This window comes from Rattus rattus, chromosome 12 (assembly GCF_011064425.1).
Source record: "Rattus rattus isolate New Zealand chromosome 12, Rrattus_CSIRO_v1, whole genome shotgun sequence".
Lineage (NCBI taxonomy): Eukaryota > Metazoa > Chordata > Mammalia > Rodentia > Muridae > Rattus > Rattus rattus.
Window position 1 is genome coordinate 55,531,570 of NC_046165.1, and position 27,788 is coordinate 55,559,357.

Here is a 27,788-nt window from a genome sequence, read left to right on the forward strand (position 1 = left end):
AATACAGTCTTTAATGACTATTGCTCAAATTCTCCACATGGGAACAGTTATTTCAGTAACCACTGGTCTTTGATAAGTATAGAACTGCAAGGATGTTCTTCCAAAATCAGTAGCTGAAATTCTTGACTGGGGAGCTAGCTATAGGTAAAAACTGGCAACTACTTTATAGGCTGTCAGTGTCCTGTTACTCACTGCCTCTTGAAGGTGAAAACATGAGAAGTAACAGTGAGTCAGTGGGATGAGACTAGCCCTCCCCACTGGGAAGGTGCTATAGCTCAAAGCATTGGGGGCCTGCTGTGGCTTAGAACCTTGGGAGTCAATCTGTTGACAGCAGATAGGATTAGAATTGTGGTTCAGGATGATGACAGAGAAGTTGGGGTCAAATTTTCAAATATTTCTTTTTAATAATCCTTTGTTCCTTATATTTATTATACTGATCTAGTAATTTACCATTTCTTTCGGACATTAGTTGGCTGTCATTTTTAGATGGGAATGGATCAACATTGTTTCCATCACCATATTAGAAGCTACCTGAAACCCACTGTATGTGTGTGTGTGTGTGTGTGTGTGTGTGTGTGTGTGTGTGTGTGTTTGTATACATACATATATATGTATATGTTTCATAGAAAAGTAATTTGGAAATAATATAGATATGGTGTACATATTAGTATGAAATGAATTACAAGGAATAATTTCACTCACCTGCACTATGCTCATAGGAAAAAACATGTGGATTGTATACAGTGTTACATATAATTAGCAAGCAGCTAATCTGGTCAACTACATAATGTGGTACATATTTTGCTTATTATACTATCATATCCAGTCTTTTTAATTAAATTATTTTATTCACATTCCAAATGTTGCCCTCTTCCCAGTCTTCCTCCCAGAGTTTGTCACTCTATCACTTCTCTCTATGTCTCTGAGAGGGTGCTTCCCCTACCCCCCATCTCACTCCCTTACAGCATCCCCTTTCCTGGGTCATCAAGTTTCTATAGGATTAGATGCACCCTCTCCCACCTTGTATATTTTGAATTTTTTTTAAATGTGAAGGCTCAATAGAAAACTATGGACTGTCTATTTCTAGTTTATCTAAAGCCTCTATTGCATTGCCCATAGATAATATAATAAACAGCCACTAAAGTTACAGAGACATTTATGGACAGAGGAAGAATGAGAATAATAACTTCCCCTCAATTGAGTGGCCAGAGGCAATACTATAAACAGAGTAAATGATTTTGCTTCCTTATGCACTATTCTCAGGCTCTGCCACAACACGATGTCTTTAGCAAGAGGAGAATGAGTTAATGCAAGAGACAAAGCTCTACTATGAGTTTCTCCCACGCATGTCTCATAGTCTATTAGTTTTCCTCATTATTGGCAAATCATGCTTTTAATTTAATTATTGCTTCTTTCAGAAATATCATAAGTTTCCTTTTGACTTTGAGTAATCTTACTTCACAACTATCAGTACTTCTGAGACTAACTCAGTAACAATGAGAAGCATCAAAACAGGGCAAATCACTTCATAGCATTTTTGGTTGTTGGGAACGAGATGGGTGGTGGTACTGAAAGAGCTTGTGTATAAAGTTTAAAGCAATGGTTCTTCTCAATTTTCCTACTGCTGTGATCCTTCAATACAGTTCCTCATGTGGTGACCCCCAACCATAAAATTATTTTCACTGCTACTTTATAACTGTAACTTTGCTATTGTTATGAACCATAATGCAAATATCTGATATGCAGGATATCTGATGTGCCCCCTCTGAAAGGGCAACCTACAGGTTGAAAAGCTCTGGCTTAGACACTTTAAAGTTACTTAGGCCAAGAGTAAGATAAACCTAGGGAGTCTAATATCTGGAACTGTAAATTTCATTAAGATTCCATAATTAACTATTAAGACTTTTTAAGGAGAAAAATCTGGCATTTACAGTTTTACATTGGAAATGGGTTCCTGTGGAATGTGTGGGGTTTGTGGTTGGCTTTCCACAACTTTTCATGGGTTTGCTTGACATTGGCTCTAGTACATGCTTGAAAGTGTCCAGAAAGTTCAGTCTCTTGCTTTAATGTCAGTAACATTTTAAGCACATGAACTCTCATCCCTCTCTCTCTTACTTTCACTATGGGAATGAGGCTTACATGGACTTTTACAACTTGCTGAACACAAGTGTGTAGGTGTGGTTACTGCTTACACTCGCTGATGAAAACTTTAAGCATAGTGTAAGAATTTTTAGGAAGACATTATCATCATTGTCGTCGTCGTCGTCATCATCATCATCATCATCATCATCATCATCATCATCATACTTATTCACTTTATATCCTGCTTACTGCCTCACTCCCAGTCACCCCTTCCACAATCTTTCCTCCCATCTGCACCCACTTCTCTTCTTAGTGGGTGTTCCCCTACCCTGGCACATCAAGTCTCTGTGAGGCTACGCACATCCTTTCCCAGTGAGGCCAGACAAGGCAGCCTATCTAGAAGAACATATCCTGCATACAGGTAACAGCTTTTGGAATAGCCCCTGTTCAAGTTGTTATAGACCCAAATGAAGACCAAGCTGCACATCTGCTTAACATGTTTGGAGAGGCCTAGGTTCAAACCATGTATGCTCTTTGGTTGGTGGTTCAGTTGCTAAGAGACCCATGGGTCTAGGTTAGTTAACTCTGTTGGTCTTCCTGTGAAGTTTCTATCCCCTTAGAGGTTGCAATTTATCCTCCTATTCTTCCCATCTCCTTCCAATGTTTGACTATGGGTTTCTGCATCTGTCTGAGTCAGCCGCTGGGTGAAGCCTCTCAGAGGATGGTCATACTAGACCCCGGTCTGTAAGGATAACAGTATCATTAATAGTGTCAGGGATTGATGCTTGCCCATGGGAAAGGTCTCAAGTTGGGCTGGTTATTGGTTGACTGTTTCCCCAGTCTCTGCTCCATGCCCTGTTTCTGCATTTCTTGTAGACAGCATAAATTTTGGGTTGAAAGTTTTTTGGGTGGGTTGGTGACCCTATTAATTCCTGCATGACTGCAGGAGGTGGCCTCTTCATGTTTCATATCCTCAATGCTGTAAGTCACAGCTAAGGATACCTACATTGATACTTGGGTTCCTCCCTTATCCCAGGTCTTTATTTTTCCTGGAGATGCCCCCTACCTTTGTGCCCACATCAGTTGCAGATTTTTAAGAATAGTTTTTCATCTTAATTTTGGTGGTTGATGAAGTGTCTCAAAAGGTAAAGGTTAATTACCAAGACTGACCTCCCTAGTTTGATTTCTGACACCCACATTGTGAGAAGAGAGAGCCAGTTTCCGCAGGTTGTTCTCTGACTCTCTCTCTCTCTCTCTCTCTCTCTCTCTCTCTCTCTCTCTCTCTCTCTCACACACACACACACACACACACACACACTACATTTCAATAAATGTGAAAATTTAAATGTAATCCTTTTAATGTAAATCTCATAGAGGTTTTGAATTGATACTTTGAATTTTTATTTCATAGAACTACACATGACTCATGAAATACTCTAACAGGTAAGAAATAAAGGTAAAAATAAATGAACAATCAAAGAAATGGAATGATCAGGAATGAGGACTTCTCTCAATTTTAATGATCTTTTAGCTTACACCGGGAGAACAAAAAGAGTGTATTCTACAAATTTAAGTCCAATTAAATGAAGAATTGTTGGCAATATGCTTTGTAATATTATGTATGGCCATGTAAATATGGGGGTTCTAATGGTATATATGATTTATAGAAGTATTGGGTGATATAGGCCTGCTCAGGACATATGTGAATTCTAATACAGACTACTAGCCCCTTCTTAGCACTAGGAGGTATGTTTCTATTCATCTTTATGAGGTAATATATTTTATCCTTGGGCCACTGGCTTTAAGACATGGGGTTGACATATTTTAAGCGTGTATTTGTCTATGCATGTATGTATATGTGTACACATATACTAGGTACATACATATATATGTACATATAATATGTATGTGTGTATATCTTACAAGAAGAAGGATTACCATTAAGTTTATCACCTTACAGTGACAGGTAAGTATGTTTATTGCTATTTCTATTTTGGAAATTATTTTTTACTGATTTCTAACTCATTTTTTTAAAACAAACCAAAATCTAACAAAAAATGGACAGTTAGCCAACTCTTCTGTTTGTTAATCCTGTCAGCCACTCCAGACTTTGAACTCCCTCTTTGGGACTCATTTACAATTTAAAAATGAAAATGTAAACTCATCTTGAGGCTAGAGACAGCTCAGTGTTTAAGACCACTTGTTCTTGCAGAAGACCAAGGTTCGATTCCAACACCCACATGTAACTCCAGTTTCAGAGGATCTTATATCTCATTTGACCTTAGTAGCTGCCAGGCACACATATGGCACAGACCTACACACAGACAAGACAATCATACACATAAAATAAATACATCTAAAAAATACGCTGATTTAAGATAATTTTATCTGACTGTATTGATGTCCAGAGAGATTTTAAAGATGAACAGGTTAAGTAAAGTATAAAAATTTATATGGTCACTGTCCTGAATCTCTACATCTTCAAGTCAAAATTTACCCTGAATTCTTGACTTTCTCTGTCTGTGGAGGGCCACCCAGTTTTTGAATATTGCTGAATAAATACAGTTGAGGAAGAAGATGTTCTAGGAAATGAGTGAAATGATCCAAGACCTGGCCTAGCAGGTCTTCCTGGCAGAGGAAGCAGAGTGGGAGAATGGGAGTCTTGCTAGAAGCCAGCCTTCACTCTGTCCTGCCTGACTAGTTTGCAGAGGTGAGGGTTTTAATAGTAACCCAGTTGAAGTGGCCTCCTGTTACAGCTTGCCTTTGATACTCAGTGAATATTTGTTCCAGAACACTGATTTTGAGATGGGTTCACAGATGAACTTCAGAGACACAGCACTCCCCACATGAAAGTCTACAAAGCCTCCTGTTATATTTTTAGCTTTGCATTAAAGTCCACAGCATTCCTATCAATTTTTAAGTGTTTTATAAACCAAGGGAGACTTCAATGTTACTTATTTAATTGGACATTGAGGGAAACTGAGTTGTGTGATAAAACTGAAGTTTATACTTTCATATTTTGATTTGTCCCTATATTATTTTTGTGAATAATATTTCTTCCTTAACCCTGTTCAATTTCAGATTCCCGGTGTTTTGTCATAGTCCCTATTCCCTACCTTCAAAAGTTATCTCAGGAAGACAAAACAATCTCTTCATTGACAGCAGAGATACAGATGCCTTCTGGGGCAGCAGCCTGCCTACTCGTTCCTGCAGAGTTAAGCTGAAGGTCAAAGGCAGAGCAACTGCTCTCCATGTTGGTAATAAAATGTCCTCAGTGTGCCTTGTCTCTTTGCCTCTTCATCTTGAGGATAACTTTAACTATTGTAATTGGGGTCTCTTCTTGTATTTGTGCATTAACCCTATATATAATGCGAGAAACTGAGGCACAGTGAAAAGTTTGCCCTTTTCTTCAGTGCTGCATGCATGTGTATCCTGATGGTTGTCTTTGGGGCTCAGGCATTTAACTGGAAGTCAGAAGAAGTCTGATATTTGTTTTTCATACATGGAAATAGACATGCAAATAAAGAAAATCCAGAGAAAACATGTATGTCTGTTACATTTCTAGGGAAAGAGCAAGGGATGATGCTTGGTAATTTGAAGAGTTAAACAAGGGAAGTGTTGGCAAAAGTGTGCACAGAGCTTAGGGGAACAAGTGTCTGCGCACGAGTTTGATGAAAGTAGAGAAGTTTTATCTGCAGTAAGTTCAGCATAAAATGGGATGGGTTCACTGCAGGAATCCACAGAAAAGGATGTTGTCTGGGAAAGACGCCCATATAGGCATTGTCTTCAGAAGGGAAGACAGCCAGCTCATAGAGATCTTGCATGGAATGTGCAATGGAAAATGCCCTGGCTATACTCGTACACTCTTACATCTTCCTATCATCTAATTGTGTCCCCTTGGTAAGCCCTATACAAGCCAGGAACAAAGCCCATTACTGGTCAGCTTAGAAAATACAGGCAGACTGGAGCAGGTTATTCGGAGGATTGGAACAAACAAGATCTACAGTCCCAGGGGCATTTTGATTATAGAAATAATCTGTTACTGGAAATGAGTCACCAGGGGCTTCAAGAGCAGAAAAACACAATGAAGGAGCTAGCAAATATAGTATTAATAGGTTCAAAGCAAGCAGAACCAGGATCTCAGCCCAGAAGTTGGGAGTAGAACACAGAGAGTAGACCACAGTCTCAGAGAAAGTTTACAGACAAGAAAAAGGTAGGCACAGTGATAGAGAAGAGAGAATCCAAATGGTCACACAGAAGCAACAGTGATTCAGGGTTCTCCCAGTAGGCAAAACTCACTGGGGTAACATCAGCAGACCTCACCATTCTCCAGCTGTCAGCTCCTCTCTGAAGTCAACAGCCATTTTTCACATTTCTTCTCTATGGGAGACCAATTTCTTCCAAATTGTTCAGAAAGTCTATCTTAGCAAAACTTTTATCAGCGACTTTATAATACACTAAACTATGCATAATATAAACTTGATTGGAGAAATTTGATCTATTAGGGAAGTAAATTTGGCCTCAGTATTGTTTCAATGATGGAAAGTTTGGGCTATGTGCAATTTGTCAGGTATCTGAAGAGAAATTGTTCACAGTCAAGTCTCTGAAGTAGACAGGTAAAATTCTTCTAGCTTAGCTGTTTGCACAACTGAAAGTCTGCTGGAAAAGTTGAACAAATATCTTGGTGGATTTAAGTTATGATGTTAAGAACAATATAGTAAGAGTTTCCTCTTACATATTAAATTAAGAACATAATAAATTTAATATGCATTAAATAGTGTCTTGATGAAATGCAAGAGTGCCACTGTTTAAAAAGAATTCAGTCAAAACATATTTTAATTGTCTTAGTTTGTATGACTTGACTCTGAAATGTTCTTTAAGAAGGTAGGACATAATCATTCTCAGTGGGTAACTGAGCAAGCAGGCAAGGGACAGAGGGAGATGTGCTTTTTAAATATCATGTTTTATTATTTTTTATTTTTTATTAATCATTCCATTTGTTCCCATCTCAAATGATATCCCACTTCCCAGTTACCCCTCCACAAACTTCCCATCCTACATCCACCCTCTCACCCCTTCCCTTTGCTCCACGAGGGTGCTCCCCCATCCACGCACCCTCTCCCCACCCCCACTGCTCCAGCATCCCCCTACTCTGGGGCATCAAATCTCCACAGGACCAAGGGCCTGCCATCCTGCTGCTGTCAGGCAAAGCCATCCTCTGCTACATATGTATCTGGAGTCATGAATCCCTTCCTATATACTCCTTGGTTTGTGGTCTAGTTCCTGGGAGCACTGGTTGGTCTAGCCAGCTGATGTTGTTCTTCCTATGGGGCTGCAATCTCCCTCAGCTCCTCCAGTCCTTCCTCCAGCTCCCTGTGGGGTCCCTGAGTTCAGTCTGATGGTTGGCTCCAAGCATCTTCATCTGCACTGATCAGTTGCTGGCTGTACCTCCCAAGGAGCAGCTACCCCAGGTTCCTGTCAGCAATCACCTCTTGACCACAGCAAAAGTGTAAGGTTTGGTGTCTGTAAACAGGATGAATCCCCAAGTAGGGCAATCCCTGGATGGCCCTTCCTTCAGTCTCTACTCCACCCCCCCTTTTCTTTCTTTGGACAGGAACATTTCTGGGTTAAAAACTTTGAGATGGGTGGGTGTCCCAATCTCTCCACTGAGGACTGTACCTATCTGCTAGAGGTGGTCTCTGCAGGTTCTGTCTCCTCCTTCTCTGCACATTTTGGCTAGGACAAAACAGCAACCCACAGAATGGGAAGAGATTTTTACTCATCGATAGAAGGCTAATATCCAAAATATGTGAAGAATTCAAGAAGTTAGACTCCAGAGAGTCAAATAACCCTATTAAAAAGTGGAGCTAAATAGAGATTTGTCAACTGAGGAATATCGAATGGCCGAGAAGCACTTAAAGAAATGTTCAACATCCTTAGTTATCAGGGAAATGCAAATCAAAATGACTCTAAGATTCCACCTCACACCAGTAAGAATGGCTAAGATAAAATATGCAGGCAACAGCAGATGTTGTCGAGGATGTGGAGAAAGAGGAAGACTCCTCCATTGCTGGTGGGATTGCAAGCTGGTAAAACAACTTTGAAAATCAGTCTGCTTGTTTCTGAGAAAATTGGTAAATAATTCTATCTAAAGACCCAGCTATACCATTCCTCGGCATATACCCCAAAATGTTCCAACATATAATAAGGACGCATGCTCCACTGTTCATAGCAGCCTTATTTATAATAGCCAGAAGCTGGAAACAACCCAGATGTTTCTCAACAGAAAAAATGAATACAGAAAATGTGGTACATTTACACAATGGAGTACTACTCAGCAATTCGGAACAATGACTTCATGAATTTCGTAGGCAAATGGATGGAACTGGAAAATATCCTGAGTGAGGTAACCCAGTCACAAAATAACACACTTGGCATGCACTCACTGATAAGTGGATATTAGCCCAAAAGCTCACAATGCCCAGGATTCAATCCACAGACCATATGGAGCTTAGGAGGAAGGAAGACCACGGTGTGGATGCTTCAGTCCTGCTGTGAGGGGGGAAAATGATCATTGAGGGAGGTAGAGGGAGAAGGGGACCTGGGATGGATACAGGAGGGGGAGGACATAAGGGGGTATTATCAAGAACTGGAGGGGATGGAAGAGAGGTAGAAAGGGTCAAAAAAACAAATAAAAATATGTAGCAGGGAGACATGAGGAACTGAGAATAGCCACTGGAGGGTCCCAGACACCAGGGAGAAGAGAGGCTCCCAGAACCCAACAGAGATGACTCTAGCCAAAATATGTTTTAAACCACATGTATACATTATTTAAAAATCCTTCTATTAAACAAGAATTTTGATCTTCAGAGGGCTAGAGAAACATACACCATGTATGACACAATTTTACTGAATTCATCTTAAGCCCAGTAACATAAGCTGTACATTCTAGACCCTCCCTACCTCTTTCCCTATCTTTCTCCCTCCCTATTTGCCTTCCTCTACCTCTCTCTCCCTCTGGCCCTCTCCACTCCATGTTTCCACGTTCTTAGCTCTCTTTCTTCCAGGATTTTCCCAGCCTATCAACATTATTTTTAATTAGAGGGGACTATTAGCCTGTTATTTCCCTACCTTTAAAGCATAGTTTTACAAACAATACGTATTTATGAATAATTTCTGCTCAATGGTGTCTTTTTCTCTCCATGGAAACTATGAGAAAGACATCTGTTACTGTCTCATGTTTTGTTCCTGGTTCTATAGTTAATTTGTTTGGGGGGCGGAGGGGTTATTTGGTGTTGTTGAACACCTACTCATGTAGAAATTCTCTTCTGTAAATGCTCCCTAGTAGTCATCCCATTGACTTACTTATTCTTAAGTGTTTCTTCAAGGCTGGGTTTTCCCTCCTTGTATTCTTTGGGTGAATGCAGTTGTCTGATGCTCTCATGAGTGTTGTTGTACTATGCTCACTCTCATACCCTACAGATTGCTGAATGTGGCTGGTGGGAGAATCTTGGTTAAACTATTATGAACATCTGTTCTACTTTTCACCTAAAGTGAAAAAAGTGGAAAAAGGAGACCGTCAATGTGTAAGGAGAGTGTTATACTCAAGATATACTCTATATCAATAAATACTGCAAAGAAACAAATTCAAAAGCATGGTGGGGGCAGGAGGAGGTGGCATGGATCCCCCATACATAATAATTACAGATGGTTAGGTGCAAAAATCTTATACAGTTAGCAGAAGACTCAGAAGACTCAAGAAAGGTTGAAAGGCAGTCCATTGCATGTCCTGACTCAGGCAAGTCAGTCTTGTTTGGCTAAACCCTTCATGTAATTAGATGAGGCTAACTTACAAAAGGAGAATAATCTGTTTGTTCAAGGTCCACTAAGTTAAGTCTTGTTTTTGTGTTTAGACACCTTCATAGAAATATGCAGAAGAATATTTGAACATATGTCTGAACATGAAGACTTAATTGAGTTGACATAAGAAACTAAACACCACATGTCAAATTCTAATCTTTAAATCTTTTCAAACTCTTCTCTCATTTTTAAATATTCAGTTGCACTCATTTTCTCTGCTATTGAACCACTTTCAAATATGACTTTCCTATTGCTCAGTTCAAAATGAATAGAATTTATGAATATGTGAATGTCTGTCATTCATACACAATATTTGCATAAATGATAGTTAAAACTGACTGGAGTGCATGTCAACAACTCTAGGTACCAGGGGTAGAATGGATAACACTCTTTTCTATTTGAATACTCTTAGCTTTACTAACAGCCCTGCACCCACCTAGACACATAAACAGCTAAGAATAGGATGCAGTTCCTGTGGAGCAAATGCTATGTGCTGACTTTATGATTGGAAGAAGGATAACTGAAAAGAATATAAAGCCACATATCCCAAGCTCCTGAGTATGAAAAGAAATGCAAGGAAAGGGCTGCGAGCCTTTCATTAACAAAAACAATTCAGAGTCTTAAAGTTTCTTGTTCAAATACAGGCTCCACCTGTGGTAAGCTGAAACTATTTGATTTTTAGCTTGGTAAATACATTTTTAAAAAAGCCATGATTGTTTGTTAGCAGCTCAATTACCTGCATTTGCACAAGATGATACTTTTTTGCTTATGACCTGCCAACAAGCCCTCCAACCCTGGATTTGGAAGGCTAAGTACTTAACTATGCCATGTCCTGTTGGGCTCCCTGTAAGAAGACATGACACCTTTCATTATATATTATGTTGGTTAAACTGTGATAGTTGATCGGCAAAGATGGTCTGGTTTGTGATCAAGCTGCCATTCCACTTACAGCCTAGCAAAACTCTGCTACCTAGAGGGAGGGCAGGTGATACCCATCCACAGAGCTGTGATACATTTGTGCCTTCTCTCTTCACTCCAGGGTGGTGGAAAGACACAATTAAGTGAATTTTTGAGTTTCTTGTTGCTTTTGGTTCTGGAGGCATGGTGGTGGCATTCTCTCTCTACTCTGTTCCCACAGATGTGGCTCTCTGGTCAAAGAGCCCTCCTTCTCAGGTCCTATGCATTTAGGAATGCTGTGATTCAGTTCCATGTCATCTACAGAACCACTCAGGTGAGTCAATCACAGGAACTAGGCTTCATCTCCCTTTCCGATGCCAAAAGTCTTCTTCCCACAGCCCTGGTTGCTCAGCATTTCCATGTAGGCTGGGTGGCCCTACATAGCATATGGTGTCATTTTCCCTAGAAGGTAAGAATATGGGACATGTACTGTGTCATTCTCATCTGCCCATCTGTAGGATGGCATGTGTTCAACTGTCTCCTTATTCTCCTCCTCACTAACATGGGACACATAAGATGTGAGGTGTTTTCCTGCACTGTGCAACCCTTCATCTGTCAGCTTGTCTGGTTCAGGACATAAAGCAATTGGTCAGAGGACAAGTAAGGTCTTTCATTCATCTGAACTCTTAAGTAATGAATTTTGAAAAGTCTCTTTAAGCTCTTGAATAGGGTAAACACAGAAAACACAGTACAGCGTTATGTGTATTTAACCACAGATAATCTATAAATCTAAAGAAGTCAACCCAAACTGGGTCAGTCTTCCCAGTCTGGATTTTTGGCACTATCACAAATACAGCTTTACATGGAACTCCCAGTGAATTGCGTCTCCTCAGTGAGGGATTAAGAGCTGGACAGACCTACTGGTAAACATCTAACTCTTGTTTGGTCTGATATGAGGTTCTCCCTACAGGCTCATGTGTTTGATCACAAGCTTATGCCTTTGCCTTAGAAGTTTAGGGAATATCTAGAAGTTAAGGCTCCAAACAAACATTAGAGGGGTATAGCCCTGTTTCACTTCTAGCCTGGGATCACTCTACCACATGTGAACAATCCTCACCACCATCTCTCATTACCATGGCAACTGCAGTTACTACCCCTTTCCCACTAGGATGAACTGGACACGAAACTATGAACAGCAAATGCCCTGCTCTTAGGTTGTTTCTCTTGAGGGTTTTATCACTGCAACAGGAAAAGTCAGCAATACAGTCCTGGTATATCCCTTTGCCCACTTCTCTGGGTCTTTCTCCAGCAGTCATTTTCTTGAGATGGCCACCAGAAATGGAAAGGGGTTGGGGAAAGGGACATTGTATCCTACTGCAGATATTTTCCCCATGCCTAAAATGCAGGTTTTTAGGTTAGGCAGGTGGCAGAATTTTTCTCTTCTGCTTTGGTGTTAGAGAGTGTTCTCTCTAGCAAGAATACCCCAGCTAGCCCTTTGGAATGACAACTTTACATGGAACTCCCAGTGAATTGTGTCTCCTCAGTGAGGGATCAAGAGCTGGACAGACCTACTTGTAAGTGTCCCAAACCCTAACAATGCCAGTGGGCCTTGGTTTCTTCATGTGTCACTGAGGTTTGCAATACCATTAAGCTTTCATAAGCACTAACATGAGAATGGAGAGCTAGCTCAGCATGTAAGAGTGCTGATCATTGCTCTTGCAAGAGGACCTGAGTTTAGTTCCCAACACCTTCACCTGGGAACTCACAACCTCCTTTAACTCAAATCCTGGGGCATCTAATGCCCTCCTTTGGCCTCTGCTGGTATTGTACACACCTTGTATATACACACATATATAAATAAAGTTAAAATTAAAAAAATAATTAGTGGAATTACAAAAATGCACTTAAAATGATATTAGACACATATTGGAGGAGATGGTTTTCCCAGCATCCCTTCCACAAATCACAGCAGACAAAAGCCACACAGTTGCATTTGAGGTTTAAAAAGTTGATGAATTTTGCGTCCAGGTCCAGTTTCATTCCCACTGTTGGTAATGTGATTCTTAAAAAGTGATCATCTCACAGGGATCTTTCTTCCAATGACCTTTAGCTCAGAGAAGCTGGAGTTTATAGGGAACAATGTAGGCACTCTACAAACACATGTACAATGTACACTGTCATTGTTCCCCATGAAGCCATCTTTGAATCAACTGTTGGCTTTTGCTTGTTGTACAACATTAGAGCTCACTATTATCCATATGAGATCTGAGACGAAATCTTTCAGTGAGACATGGGAAGTGGTACAGCAGGGAAACTGGAGGAATTGCAGCTGTGTGTGCATTCCCATTCAAGAGCCCTGTGCTCCTTCTCCTCTTGCTACAGCTTCTATTTCTGTAATATTCTGGCTTCTGGAGAGGCATGAGGAAGACCAGGCATTTGCAGAATTATGCAGGGTTCTGGCAATTCTTAGCTTCCCCAAATATCCATGTTGACAGTTTCTGTCTTTATTCTTTTCCCTCACTTCTATTCTTCATTGGGTTTTTAATTAAACTCTAAATTCAGCTTGTTCTGTAATTCAGACATCTTCCACTGCAACTGTGGAACACTTAATCATTGTTCTAAGTAAAACTAGTGTGCCTTATGTCAGAGAAATGCTGGGGAATGTTACCTCTGTGGATGATGGCACCATTCAGAACATGGTTGCGATCTCATATCAGAGGCCAGTGTACTGAGCTAAGAAAGCAATGGTGCCCAATACTCCATCCTACACATTCCATTCAAAACAGTTGGTGACCAGGTTCCCAAGTCACATGCTTAGGTAAGAGTTATGGTCCCTAGAGTAGTTGCATATTAGAAAATTTCATAAAAATATGCTTAAAACTTTTGTTTCTCTTTCTCCTCCCCTTTCATCTTCCTTCTCTTCCTTATCACCATCATCGTCGTCATCATCATCATCATCAGCAGCAGCAGCAGCAGCAGGAGGAGGAGGATGAAGAGGAGGAGGAAGAGGAGGAAGAGCATTCTATAGCTCAGGCTGGTCAGGAACTCATTATGGAACCCAAATTGGCTTCACACTTACAGCAATCTTGTACTTTAGGCTCCCAAGTACTGGTGTCATAGGTAGATTGAAAATCTTGAAACATTTAGTAAATAAGACATTACCCAGTTCACAACAGATTATGGGTATTGATCCCAACTGGTGATTTTGTAATCTACTAAAGTAACACTTATTTATATATAAAATAATAGCTCAAGACAACCCATTCAATATAACCTGAATGTAAAAGGAAAAGTGTCTGTAAGAAAGCTGACAGACAGAGCAGGGTGGAAAACCCTGGCCTCCACTTACGTTGCTGCTACTGGAGGCAAAAGAAGCCCAGAATGATGTATATGGACTATCCTGCTCGTGAAAGTTCATCAACTTATCTTGTTTTCTTTGGAGAGTTTCTTTCACCAGCTGTCTTGTTACAGCCAGATTCTAAACTTTGACGATTTCTGAGGTTTTGTGTCTAATGTTCAAAATGTGATCACCAAGGCTGACTGCAGCAGCTGACTCACAGGAGACACTAAATAAATATTTAGTGACAAAACTGCATCTTTAAATTACAGCTCTGTTGCTCATAGTTCCTCACTCTTGCTGCTTTTGCTCCTTAAATGTGTCTGTTCCTTCCAGCCCCTTTGCTTCTGTCTTTGTTCAGACCTATAGGAAGGCACTCCTTTATACTGACATCTCTCCAGGCCAAAAATGCGCCTCATATTAAAATGATGCATAACTCACATGACCTAGCTACTTAGGGATTTGTAGTAACAATTTGTTCTCGGACTATTTCTACTCCACAGGCATCTTACCATTAGCAATAAGGCTGCATGTGAATCAGGTAATCAAGCAAGAAACATGAAGGTGTGTGACCAAGACCTCAGACAGCATGGCGTTCAAATTCCAACCCTTCTATTTTCTGCATGAGTAATGTGAGTAACCAGCCTAAGCCTCTTAATCTACACAATAGAAACAAGGAGTCTTAATCTTGAGGAGTCTAAATGTTTTTTAAACTCCATTTTTCACATACAGAAATGGAAATAAATGGTATTTTAAAGACAAACATGTCAGTAGAACTAATATAACAAGAATACTAGTTTAGGAGTGCACCTAAAATTTAATAAGCAACTAAATACAATCTTTTGGTTACAGAATATGATTTGTGTACATATCCAATTTAGCCTCGTAATAGCAGCAACAGACTCAGAGACTGCCCCTCCTTCGTTCCTAACTCATCTTCTCTCATCTTATTCAAGCCTTCAGTTAGGGTCCGAACACCTTGGTGATCTGGAAAGCCTAGTACTTGTGCTATTGAAAATTAGTATTTAATGGAGAGGGGTGTAGCTCAGCTGACAAAATCCTTGCCGTGCACACATTCAACTCTGTATTTGATCTGCAGCAATGCATAAAAGTCTTGAAGTGTGAAGGTAAACCCAACAAATCCCAGCATGCAGAGGTTAGAGGCAGGTGAATCAAGAGTTCAAGTTCATTGTGAGCTGCACAGTACATTGGAGGCTAGCATAGAATTTGTGAAATTCTTCAGAAACATCTTAATTCAGGATAGTATAAGCTTCTTGTGAACATCTTTGTGGGAGAATACAGTGTAAGGTAATTGAAAAGAAGAATTTCACGTATTAGATGTGATTAGAAATCACTTTATAAAACAAATCTACATATGTAGAGAATATTATCCACAACTTTTATTGATTTAGCTGAAAATGATAAATCCATATGATTAAACACATACATATATATACATATATATCACATGTACACATAATAATGCATGTGTGTATATTATATAGCACATACATATTCTAAGAATTTTATGCCATATTATTATGTATATATCAAGAAACATTTATCAAGAAACATATCAAGAAACATCACAGCAGTTACCTCCATGTGACCTATTGAGCTACAATAGAAGAAAACTTACTCTTTTAATTTTGAATGGGTAACACAGAGAAGAAAGAGAGGGAAACAATAGCTCCTAATAGAGGAAATTTTAGAGCCAGCCAAGAGGCAGTCAGGACTTCCTCCTGCTATGTCATTGTGGCAGAACAACAGCTCCCAAGTTGTGCAACACCTTCAGTAAACACTTGCTCAAGCGTACACAATGGAGCAGGGAGTTTCATTCTGGCTCCCTTAAGAGGAGACTGGGGCAGAAGCAACCTCACAGGTGTGAGCGGAGCACTCACTGCTCCCAGGATCACAGAATGCAGCAATGGCGACTTCTGGTAGTCTCATTCCTTCTTTCTCCAGTTCCAGGTAGGCGTTAACCCTTTCAGATTCGTTCAGCATGTCACAGGACTGTATGTCATCTGCTCCTGGTCTTATGGTATATAATATGTTGGATAGATGTTTTATTTTTTCCCTTTAACCAATTTTTCTAACCATTTGGCATGGTTTTAATCTGCTGTCCCGGAACTGTGATGGATGTGAAGGAGAACAATTAGAGGTTTTTCTAAAACATTTACATATCAGCTCTGATACCTGTAAAAAGAGAAAGAGAAGCTCCTGTACATTTAAACAATGGATATGATCTTTGAGTCCAAAAGCAATTAATCAGGACTAATTGTGTCAATTTTTATTTCAATAAAACAGATTTGACTGGTTGTGATGGCCAAGACTTGCAGAAAGTATCTCGTAATTTGGGCCAGTTCAGCAACTTGCAAACTTAGGAATGTGCATTGTCATGTTTAGAGAGAATAGATATCGTTAACTGGTAGGGGGCCATAAGCACAAAGTCTTATGATGTTATTGGTGAGGAGGAGTTTCAGTTCCATGTGGCTTGACAATGCAGTTCCATTTCAGTAGTTAGAGCAAACATCTAAGAATTTAGATGGGGTGACTACTACCCCCTAACAACATGTTATAGCATGCAGCTTTCTCCATTTTGTAAATACTCAGCTTGGTTTCACATGCCTGGGATCTGATGTCATATTTCTCTGGCTTGTTCTGTGTTCAGAGCTTCCATCTGCACACTAGCTGGCAAATATTTTCTTAGGCCATAGAATGTTTGCTGGGACCCAGGAACAAACAAAGGCATCAAGCACAGAAGGGTCTTCCTCCTTCCTAATCCCCTTGGCACTTTCTTACCAAACATGGCTTCTCCATTGTTTTCCAGATTGTAAAACTTGTGTTAATATCCTTAAATATTTAGGATACTAATATATCCTTAAATTCATTACCCCTTGACTTCAAATTTCTAGATTCACAGAAATCAAAGGGTAGGAATTCTTTTTTATTAGGAATTTTTAAAAAAGAGTTATTTATTCATTTTATGTATTTGAGCACACTGTAGCTGTCTTCAGATACACCAGAATAGGGCATCTGACCTCATTACAGATGGTTATGAGCTACCATGTGGTTGCTGGGAATTGAACTCAGGACCTCTGGAAGAGCAGTCACTGCTCTTAACCACTGACCCATTATCTCCAGCTCCAAAATTTTTTTAATAGGAAGTCTTTTGACCCAGGACTCTTGAGGACTCCACTCTCATTAGATGCTGAAGAACTACTTGGTATCCAGCTCTGTTCAAGGAGGGGAAGTAACTGATCAGGCAGCTCCAGTAACAGAAACCTATGGGTAACAGTGGGGCCTATGTATCCTACTATCTTTTCAAAGAAATCAGGCACCAAACTATTTCTGATCCCCCCAATTCTGTATCAGCAACATGGCAGCAAGAGATGCAAGCCTTAGAGTCCCGGCTAAAAGTGTGACATCATTCATTCCAAGGATGTGATAATAGGCATTCTGATTGCTCTCCAGCAAGGGGGCATTCATCTTCAGTAGGATGCCACACTACTTCTTTTTATCTTCCATGCTGCACTTTCCAAGTCATCCCCCTGCCTACTGAAGTACCTTTGCTAGATTCCCCATGGGGACTGGTTTTACAGCCAGAATGCAAGTAACAGGGTTTTTTTGCTTATCTCTTCCTCTGTAGTTCTCCCTCCCCATCATCAGAACTCTTTGCCCATGCACTCTGGCTATAACTTGGACCTGCTTCAACCTTTATTTCTAAATAAATGATGGATATGTAAAAATAGGGCCTGGTGCTTGTAATGAGCCTCACCATCCCCTGAGAAAAATGACATGGGATTTCATCATAGGGAAGGTAAAAACAAATATTTAAAAGGACATAGCAAGTGTTTAGGGGAAGACAAAATAAACTGATGCATTGACAAAGGCAAGTCTCCATCCTGTTTCAGATGTATGTCTAGGTAGGCACTTTGGCTTAAAAAAGAAAAAAAGAGCAGTTATTTTTACTGACTGGAAAAAGTAAGCCAGTAAGCACAATTTAACCATTATAGCCAAGTAATAACTTCATTAGAATATGGGTTCTAGTCTTCCCCATTCTCATTTTCATTGAATAACATTTAGAAGTACTAGTACTAGTTCTAGATTGAGGTCAGCTATATCAATCTCATTAGTGAACTTTGCCTTATTTTAAACTAATATGTGGTTAAAAGAATCTAATCCACAATTACACACTCATGCATGCACACGCACCTCTAACTCAAACCAAAATAATTGTTTTTCTCTTGATCCAGTTTTGCCAGCCAAAACTTACCCAGCACATGAGTTCTGTGGGAGAGAGGAAACAAGCATTAAAATAAATTAATAGAAACATATTGTGTTACATCTTGGATTTGTGTAATCCCTGGATGCCAGTTAGCTCTGTTTATGCTACTGGCTTCTAAATAATTAACTTGATTTTATTCACCTGGGAGGAGGCTGCTCAATCTCCATCAAAGGGGAGTGCATGTGAAGCAAACAATATCTGCCTACTTCATCCCTTTCTGTGCTGTGGAAATCCCTTCATCTCAAATGTCTTAATTCAAGGGCCTTACCACTTTTGGGAGAACCAGAGTTTTCTAAGAGAAATTCTTTCTATTTCTTTATAGAATTCACTGTGTTGCAAGTGTTCAGCATGACCTGGAAACTTATTTCATTTAGTTCAGTGAATTTGCTAAAGACTTTAAGAGGACATATTTTTTTGTTTGTTTTGGTTTCTATTTGAAAGTGTTACCCCACCAAACAGTAAGCTGGGAATAAATTTTTCGTTTATGTTTTGACTCAATACTAAAAACTCAGTTGGTAACTTGTAGTTTCATGAAATATTAGGCTTTAGACTAATGAAAATTGTGAGTACAACACAGAAAACTGCTTACTATTCGATAGGGCAACCTAGTTCTCTGTTCACTTTTCTTGTCAATAAGGAGTGGGCTGTGAAAAGTCAGTTGACTTCCTGTTAGGGTCACACATGTGGATGAAACCCACAGATGAGGGTTTCTTTGGAATTTTAGTAAAACTAAAAAAAAAAAAGTTTATGTGTATGGGTATTTTATATCTGCTTTCTGAGGCCAAGAGAAGGTTTCAGATCTTAAAGAGACATTCTCCAGGTGGGTGGTGAGAATCTAGCCTGGGTCCTTTGGAAGAGTAACTTAAACCCTGAGCCCTGTCTCCATCCCTCCAATAGGGCATTAAAAATACTGCTATGAGACTAGGTGTGTGTTCTAATACAGTGCAGGTGCCTGTGCAGACCAGAAGAGGGTGTCAGGTGCCCCAGAAATGCAGATTTAGGCAGTTGTGAACCACCTAAGATGTGCTCTAGAAAGTGAACTTTAGGTCCTCTGGAAGAGCAGGAAGTACTTTTAATGATTGAGGCATATCTGCAGCTCCCCTCCTCCTTAGAATAGCATGGAAAGAAGATATTTGTTGATGCTGCAACATCAGTGAGAAATGGCTTCATGACTCAATGTCTATGAGGCTAACTGTGCTGATTAGTCACCATAGTACACCAGGAAGGGTGCTAGCAACTTATGGTGTGTTTGCCCTGTGGTAGTGAAAAAGGAGGTGGCAGGGAATTGTGCCCATGTCATTTGCACATTTCTGGCAAGAGCTGTGGTATCTCACTGCTATGAAGTAATCATAAAAATCATAAAATTTTAACAGGAGAGAAATGAAATCATCTCACATTTTAGAACTTAAAACTTTTTTTGTAAATAATCCGATTACTTTTCTTCACCAACATTTCAATTGATTGCATATGTGTTTAATAAAAATTTACATTAAATTCCATAAACATAGAGAGCACAAGGATTACCTCAGGACTGCAAAAAACAAGCAACATAAGAACTTGGTGTACTGGGCTTCCATGCATACCTTAAAGCTCAGTGTTTGGGGTTGAGAAGCAGAATGCTCTTGAATTTGAGGCTAGACTACTGAGCCCCTGACAAAACAAAGAACAAACAAACAAAAAGACAAGAGAGATCAAAGAAAAGAGAAAGAAAACCTTTGTACAATTGCTACAGAGTATGACAGTGACTTATTTGTCACAGCTGACAAGAATGTATCTGAATGACTGTGAATGTATCTGAATGAATGTCTTTTTAAGACACAATAGTAGTTTGTGTTTATTTGTATGTTATAGATTACACAACACATCATAGACCCAGCCTAATTGGCCATCACTTTTCAAGCAGTTAAAGTTTCAAATCTAAAATTAAGATATTATAGTATCTGTACTATGTCTTTAAATATATATATATATGTATATATATAATTTTATGTATGTGAATATTTTGCCTGTATGTATGTCTGTACTCAACTTCCATGCTTGGTGAGCCTCCTTGATTATGTCTGCTGTTAAATGAACCAAAATAGCATAGTATTTTGGTGATCTAGGATTTCATTCAGAGAATTTGCAAATCACAACATAGAGAAGAAGATTTCCTAAACCCTGCTGCCAGCCTCCTGCCTCAGTTCTCTAAGTTTCCCTGTCTTCATCCCAAGTGGATCTTTAATCCTGTAGCAGCCAGAGTTCCCTCCAGAGCTTCCCACAGGAAAGCTCTGTGAACAACAGAAATAAAACTTAAAATCCAATAAAAAAATTGGAAAGCCCAGGAAAGACTTGAGCATGAGTACCTTAAATTAATTGGTTGTTTAAGATGAATTTCCACTTTCCTCCTGGTATGACTCCAGCCACCACACATCCTTTCCTTGGTCAGTGACTCTGTACAAACCTTCTATTCTCATTTTCATAATTTTTCTGCCCAAAATGAAGGTTTGTCAGTATTGCTCATGCCAGCCCTCTCTATGAGACTAATGTTGGAGCCTTTTCTTACTGGGACTCTGTCTCAAATATTACTATTGAAAATTCCAAGGAACATGTGATCAACCAGAAATAGTGGGTGTCTGCTTCTAGTTTCATAGCAGTGTGGTCTGGAGTGATCAACTTCCAGGAGAACTTGATTGTGCCTAGCTTTTACCTTGTTTCATTCTCCCACTAGGCAGTCACTATGCAGATCCAAAAGGTTAAAGAGAAATGGAAAAATTGACAACAAATACTGTCATCAGAAAGGTCTTGTAAATAGATCCCTGAAAAATACTGAAATTCAGAGATTAAAGATTGGGGGCGAGTAGGTGGGTTTCTGGTTGTTATCCACTTCTCGTGTCTGAAACTACTGACATAAATCACTGAAGGTCTCTGGGGGACCATCAACCATCAGAGTGAGCATGGCCGGCATTAATGAAAAGCTATGTCTTCTCTTCCTTCTTTTTCTCCTAGCAAGTGCAATAAAAGAACTCCCTAAAGCCAAGAATTATGAAGTGGTTTATCCCATAAGACTTCATCTGTTGCATAAAAGAGAGACCAAAGAGCCAGAGCCAAAGGTTAGTATGTCTATGATTGTCTTATTTCATGTACATGAGTTTTATGTGTATGCCTGTTTACATGTGAATACATGTGAGGTCATAGGTTATTCTTACACTGTCTTGATATCCACTCTGACTGTGGAGACTGAGTCTCTCAATGGACTGGAACACACTCATTCACAACTAGCCTGGCCAGTGATGCAGACTATAATATTTTATAATAATTTATGCTGTATGCTTCCAAATAATTACTATAACTTACCTTATATAGTATTTGCCTATCTAACATCTATCCACACACACGTAATTGTTGCCTTAAATTAGAACCAGAAAAGAAAACAATGGAAATGAATGCAAATTGGCATTTTTATCTGAAATTTGTATATTTTTCTATGTAGACAGCATTAAAATTTGTACAATTCTTTTTTTTTTTATTAACTTGAGTATTTCTTATATACATTTCGAGTGTTAATCCCTTTCCGGTTTGCAAACATCCCTTCCCTCCCCCCTTCCTTATGGGTGTTCCTCCCCACATTGCTAGCCCTCCCCCACATAGTTCACTGGGGTTCAGTCTTAGCAAAACTGGTGCTCTTACTAGGATATTAATTACCACTAGAGGTCAGAGTCCAAAGTCCATGTATAGTCTTTGTAGTGGCTTAGTCCTGGAAGCTCTGGTTGCATGTGTCAATTCTTTATTGTAATAAACATGTGCAATGCTGCTTAAAAGGAAATTAGTCACTAAAAAACTATTGCCATGTGTCTCAATATACATGTGCATGTGCAGGTAAATAGTTGCAAAAACTATTTATGTGTATTGCCATGTGTATGTATGTATGTATGTATGTATATATGTATGTATTATGTATGTTCATGTACAGTTAAATACCTGTAAAGGCTAAAGGAGGTCATCATATCTCTTGGAGATTGAGTGACAGGTGCTTGTGAGTCACATTTTCTTGGGTATTAGGGATCCAACTAGGGTTCTGTAAAAGAGCATGTGCTCTTAATGAATGAGCCATTTCTCCAGCTTCACGATGCTGATTTTTGAGTAAGTTGCAGAGCCGTGTGTTTGTTGCTAAGAGTTTAGGTTTTTTGGTTGTTGTTTGTTTTTTGTTTTTGTTTTTTATTGTTGTTGATTCTTGATCTTACATGGTATGCACTCACTGATAAGTGGATATTAGCACAAAAACTCAGATTACCCAAGATACAATCCACAGACCACATGAAGCTCAAGAAGGATGACCAAAGTGCAGATGCTTCAGTCCTTCTTAGAAGGGGAAACAAAAAATTTATAGGAGAAGATATGGAGACAAAGTTTGGAGCAGAAACTGAAGGAAAGGCCATTTAGGGACTGCCCCACCTGGGGATCCAGTCAATATACATACAGTCACCAAACCTAGCTAATATTGCTGATGCCAAGAAGTGCATGCTGACAGGAACCCAATATATCTGTCTCCTGAGATATAGCTGTCTCCTCAGAGGCTCTGCCAGAGCACGACAAATATAGAGGTGGATGCTCACAGCCAACCATTGAACTGAAAACAGGTTCTCCACTGAAGGAGTTAGAGATTGAAGGATTGAAGGAACTGAAGGGGCTTGCAACCCCATAAGAACAACAACACCTACAACCAGAGCTCCCAGGGACTAAACCACCATCCAAAGAGTACACATGGACTGGCCCATGGCTCCAGCTGCATATGTAGCAGAGGATGGCCTTGTTGGGCACCAGTGGGAGAAGAAGCCCAAGGGTGAACCCCCAACCCCAGTGTAGGGGAATGTCATGGCGGAAAGACTGAAAGGGGTGGGTGGGGAAACACCCTCATAGAAGAAGGGGGAGGGGCATGGATTTTGGATGGGAAACTGGGAAAGGGGATAACATTTCAAATGTACAAGAATAAAAAAATATCCAATTTAAAATTACAAAAACGAGTTTGGTTTTACTGGAGTCACCTTGCTTGCCTAGGTTACCTCTCAACAACTACAGGAGACTTACATTAGCCTGATATATGGTGACCTAATGTAAAGAGTGAATGTGGATGAGCAAAGGTTGCTTCTCACTTCAACCACATAAATCCTAAGGATGGAACTCAATTGCCAGGCAAGTGCCTTCACCCACTAAGCTACCCACTCAGCTGGCCCCAGTTAAGGGTTCTTTCTATGTCTTTGACATATCTCTTTTCCCATCTACCCCCACACTCCATCTCCTAACCTACATTTGGAAATATAAATATTTATTTTCATAAACAGCAATCCAAATAAAACCTTGCTAAACATATCAAGGCTGCATATAAAGATATCAGATAAGGAGCCTAGAATGTGGCTTACAGGTAGAATCCTTAGCCAGCATTTTCAAGATCCTGGGATCAATTCCCAGCACCAACACACACACTCACACACATACAGACGACACACACATACATATTCACACACACATATTCAAAGAAATACACATACTCATATACACACATGTACACATATTCATATATAGATACACATGTACATGCACATACACACAAACACAGACACACACACATATACACATGCACATGTGTGCACATTGGCATGCAAATATATGCACACACATGCACATGCATACACAAACACAGAGCTACTTTGTCTATATAGTTGACAGAACAATCTGTTGCCTATGGTCTAGACAGATGGCTGGTATCACAGTCCACTGCTAGAGAAAAGCAGGCATTACTTGCTAAGGATTAAGTCAGTAGACATAGCCATCTTTGATTATAAGTCTTTGTGTATTTTTGCAGGAAACATTTGAAACTGAGCTCAGGTACAAAATGACAGTAAATGGAAAGGTTGCAGTGCTATACCTGAAGAAGAACAAGTGAGTGTGTGTCCGTCTGCTATTGTCTTCCTCTGCCACAAGTCAAAGTGTGGAAAGTGGCTGTCGAGGCTGCTGTCAGCATTAATGCTCCCAAAACTGACCCAACAGTCTTCACTTCTAATGGACCAAGGAGTCAGTGAATTTTTTTCTCTTAAAATGAGGGAAACATATTAGGCAAAATAACAGTTTACTAGGCTTTTGACACTTTATAAATAAAAAATGATGAAGTGCTAGTAGGCAGATTTTATTACTTTACCAAATGACTGAGTGGAGTGGGTCTGATGAAATCTGCTTTAAGTTTTGTTTGTTTGGGGCTTGATAGAGGGCCTCCTGGGACTGCTCCCTGGAAAAGCCTTAGATGGGGCTAATGTTGTGCCTTCTCACCAAACTGGTTGCAAGTTCTTCTTCTTTTTTTTTCTTTATTAACTTGAGTATTTCTTATTTACATTTCGAGTGTTATTCCCTTTCCAGGTTTCCAGGCCAACATCCCCCTAACCCCTCCCTCTCCCCTTCTGTATGGGGTTCCCCTTCCCATCCTCCCCCCATTACCGCCCTCCCCCCAATAATCAGGTTCACTGGGGGTTCAGTCTTAGTAGGACCAAGGGCTTCCCCTTCCACTGGTGCTAGGCTATTCATTGCTACCTATGAGGTTGGAGCCCAGGGTCAGTCCATGTATATAGTCTTTGGGTAGTGGCTTAGTCCCTGGAAGCTCTGGTTGGTTGGCATTGTTGTTCATATGGGGTCTCGAGCCCCTTCAAGCTCTTCCAGTCCTTTTTCTGATTCCTTCAACAGGGGTCCTGTTCTCAGTTCAGTGATTTGCTGCTGGCATTCGCCTATGTATTTGCTGTATTCTGGCTGTGTCTCTCAGGAGAGATCTACATCCAGTTCCTGTCGGCCTGCACTTCTTTGCTTCATCCATCTTATGTACTTTGGTGGCTGTATATGTATGGGCCACATGTGGGGCAGGCTCTGAATGGGTGTTCCTTCTGCCTCTGTTTTAATCTTTGCCTCCCTATTCCCTGCCAAGGGTATTCTTGCTCCCCTTTTAAAGGAGTGAAGCACTCACATTTTGATCATCCGTCTTGAGTTTCATGTGTTCTGTGCATCTAGGGTAATTCAAGCATTTGGGGTAATAGCCACTTATCAATGAGTTCATACTATGTGTGTTTTTCTGAGATTGGGTTCTGGTTGCAAGTTCTTACTTGTCACCTTTGACATCAGCTATGCTTCTTCTTAATTTTCTTCTGGAAATAGCAACATGAGTGTGAACAGGGCTTGCTTCACAGTCCTCTGGAAAATCTCTCCTCTCTCTCTCTCTCTCTCTCTCTCTCTCTCTCTCACACACACACACACACACACACACACACACATACACACACTCACACACATATAAACACAAACACACAAACATAAACACACAGACACACATGCCCAGTAGATGCACAGACACACAGAAACACAGACAGATGCATAGAAACACAGAGACACACAAACTCACCCACACATAGACAGACACACACAGATACATACAGACACACATAGACACACAGACACACACACACACACAAACACACACACACACACACAAACACACACACACACACACACACACACACACACACACACACACACACACACACACACACACAGCATCTCTCTGCCCAAAGTTTTCCTGTGTAGACTTGTCTAGAGCACAAGAGAAGCTTAGGAGTTGAAACTTGTCTGGGCAGCCTGGGAAGTCTTCATTTGCTGGACTTTGCATTTGACTTGATGTGTGTAACCCTGCTCTTCCATTTTCTTTCTCCAGCAAGCTCCTAGTACCTGGCTTCTCAGAAACATACTATAATTCCAGTGGAAACAAGGTCACCACGAACCCACAAATCATGATATAACATCTGCTAGGTCTCTTGGTAATGCAGTATACCCTACATACCTAAATACAATGTCCTTTCCTGGCAAATAAAAAATTAAACTGCTTTTACAGACTTGGTGCTGATTGCTTGTTTGTTTTATTTTATTTTCGCAAATGACAGTAATCACTTAGCGAATTTTTCCCATGATTGCATTTACGAAGATTGATGAAGGATGGCCCTAGTCACCATTTCCAGCTTTCACAAGAAGCAGGCAGAAGGAGCATCCATCCCTTTAGGGTTCTTTTCTGCAGATGGACTCTAACGTGAAGAGCTGAGCATGTCTGCTATTTTTAGCTCTTTACTTTCCACCTTCCAATTATGGGGTCTGTTACACTCAAGACTATTTCTTCATCAAATGAAGAACTCCATATTGCCCTAAGTAACTTTACTCTTGAAGTGTCCTCCAGATTCCCCCTTGTTCCCATGGAGATCATAACTGTGTGGCTGGGCATCCTCCTCAAGGATCCCTTCTTGTTGCAAACCTTCAGACTTTCAGGGGTTACATAGGCTAATGCCACATCTCTTCCAAGGTAGAAGGGCCACATGGAGAAATAACTCTAGTGCACTGTGCAAGTTCACTTAAATCAAGTTTCAGTCTTAGGACAAACCACCTGAATAACCCATAAGTTTAAAGGAAGGGACAAAGGTGATTAGTTCTAATTGGAAAAGTATAATTTTTAAAAAATATAAGTCAGATGTTCAGAGAATTCAATTTTAAACATAGATAACTAAGTAAATATTTTTTCTAAATAATGCTCAGCTACTGTATACTGTGTCGGCAACAATAATACACTATAATAAATATAAAATACATTTTATAGTGTATGACATTATATATTAAACTATACTTATGGTAATATATAATATACAGACTGAATAATATAAGCATTTGGGGTTATTAACTACCTTTAAATTTTGAGACAAAATATATTTAATTTTTTAAAGTCTCTAACTTAACTACTGAGCAGCAGAAAATTGTTCCTGTTCCAAGATTTCAAATTCTAATTGTTTGTAGAGTCTTAGAACTCACAAGAATTCCCTTTACAAAATACCTTTTTGTTTCCCTTAGGATAGCTGTTACTACCAAGGACACATCATATACGATAAAGTTTCAGCAGCCAGCATCAGCACGTGTCAAGGGCTACAGTGGGTGAGACTTGAGGAGTAACCAGTGGTGCACAGTTCATGTTTGATAAGTCTGAAGACCCACAAGTATAGTTAGTTATATAATATAGTTAAGTGTGATTCCTAACAGCTTCAAAATTTTGAAATTTTGCATCAAAATGTCATTTCTTTTTGAAGCATGAAATTTAAACTACTGAACTGCCTTCAGTTTTATTTTTATTTTTGTTCATTTAAAAATGAAGATTTTTGAGACACAATTTTATAGTCAGACTCTGTGAGGGAGTGCAGCTCCTCTTCTTTCTCTCCTCACTTTTAATTCTTTTTAGTTTTTATTCTTAAGAATATTATATCCTTCTGCCTGTTTTTG

General features: G+C 39.8%; 1 protein-coding gene across 1 annotated transcript in view; it reads left to right on the forward strand.

Moving 5' to 3' along the window:
- Positions 1-16,028: 16,028 nt before the first annotated feature.
- Positions 16,029-27,788, forward strand: part of Adam28 (ADAM metallopeptidase domain 28) — a 218,329-nt gene continuing 206,569 nt past the window's right edge. Inside the window, 5 exon segments of the mRNA XM_032917907.1 lie at positions 16,029-16,147; positions 21,453-21,556; positions 24,307-24,383; positions 26,191-26,293; positions 27,366-27,442. Of these exon segments, the coding sequence (XP_032773798.1) occupies positions 16,096-16,147; positions 21,453-21,556; positions 24,307-24,383; positions 26,191-26,293; positions 27,366-27,442 (413 nt within the window). The 5' untranslated portion in view covers positions 16,029-16,095.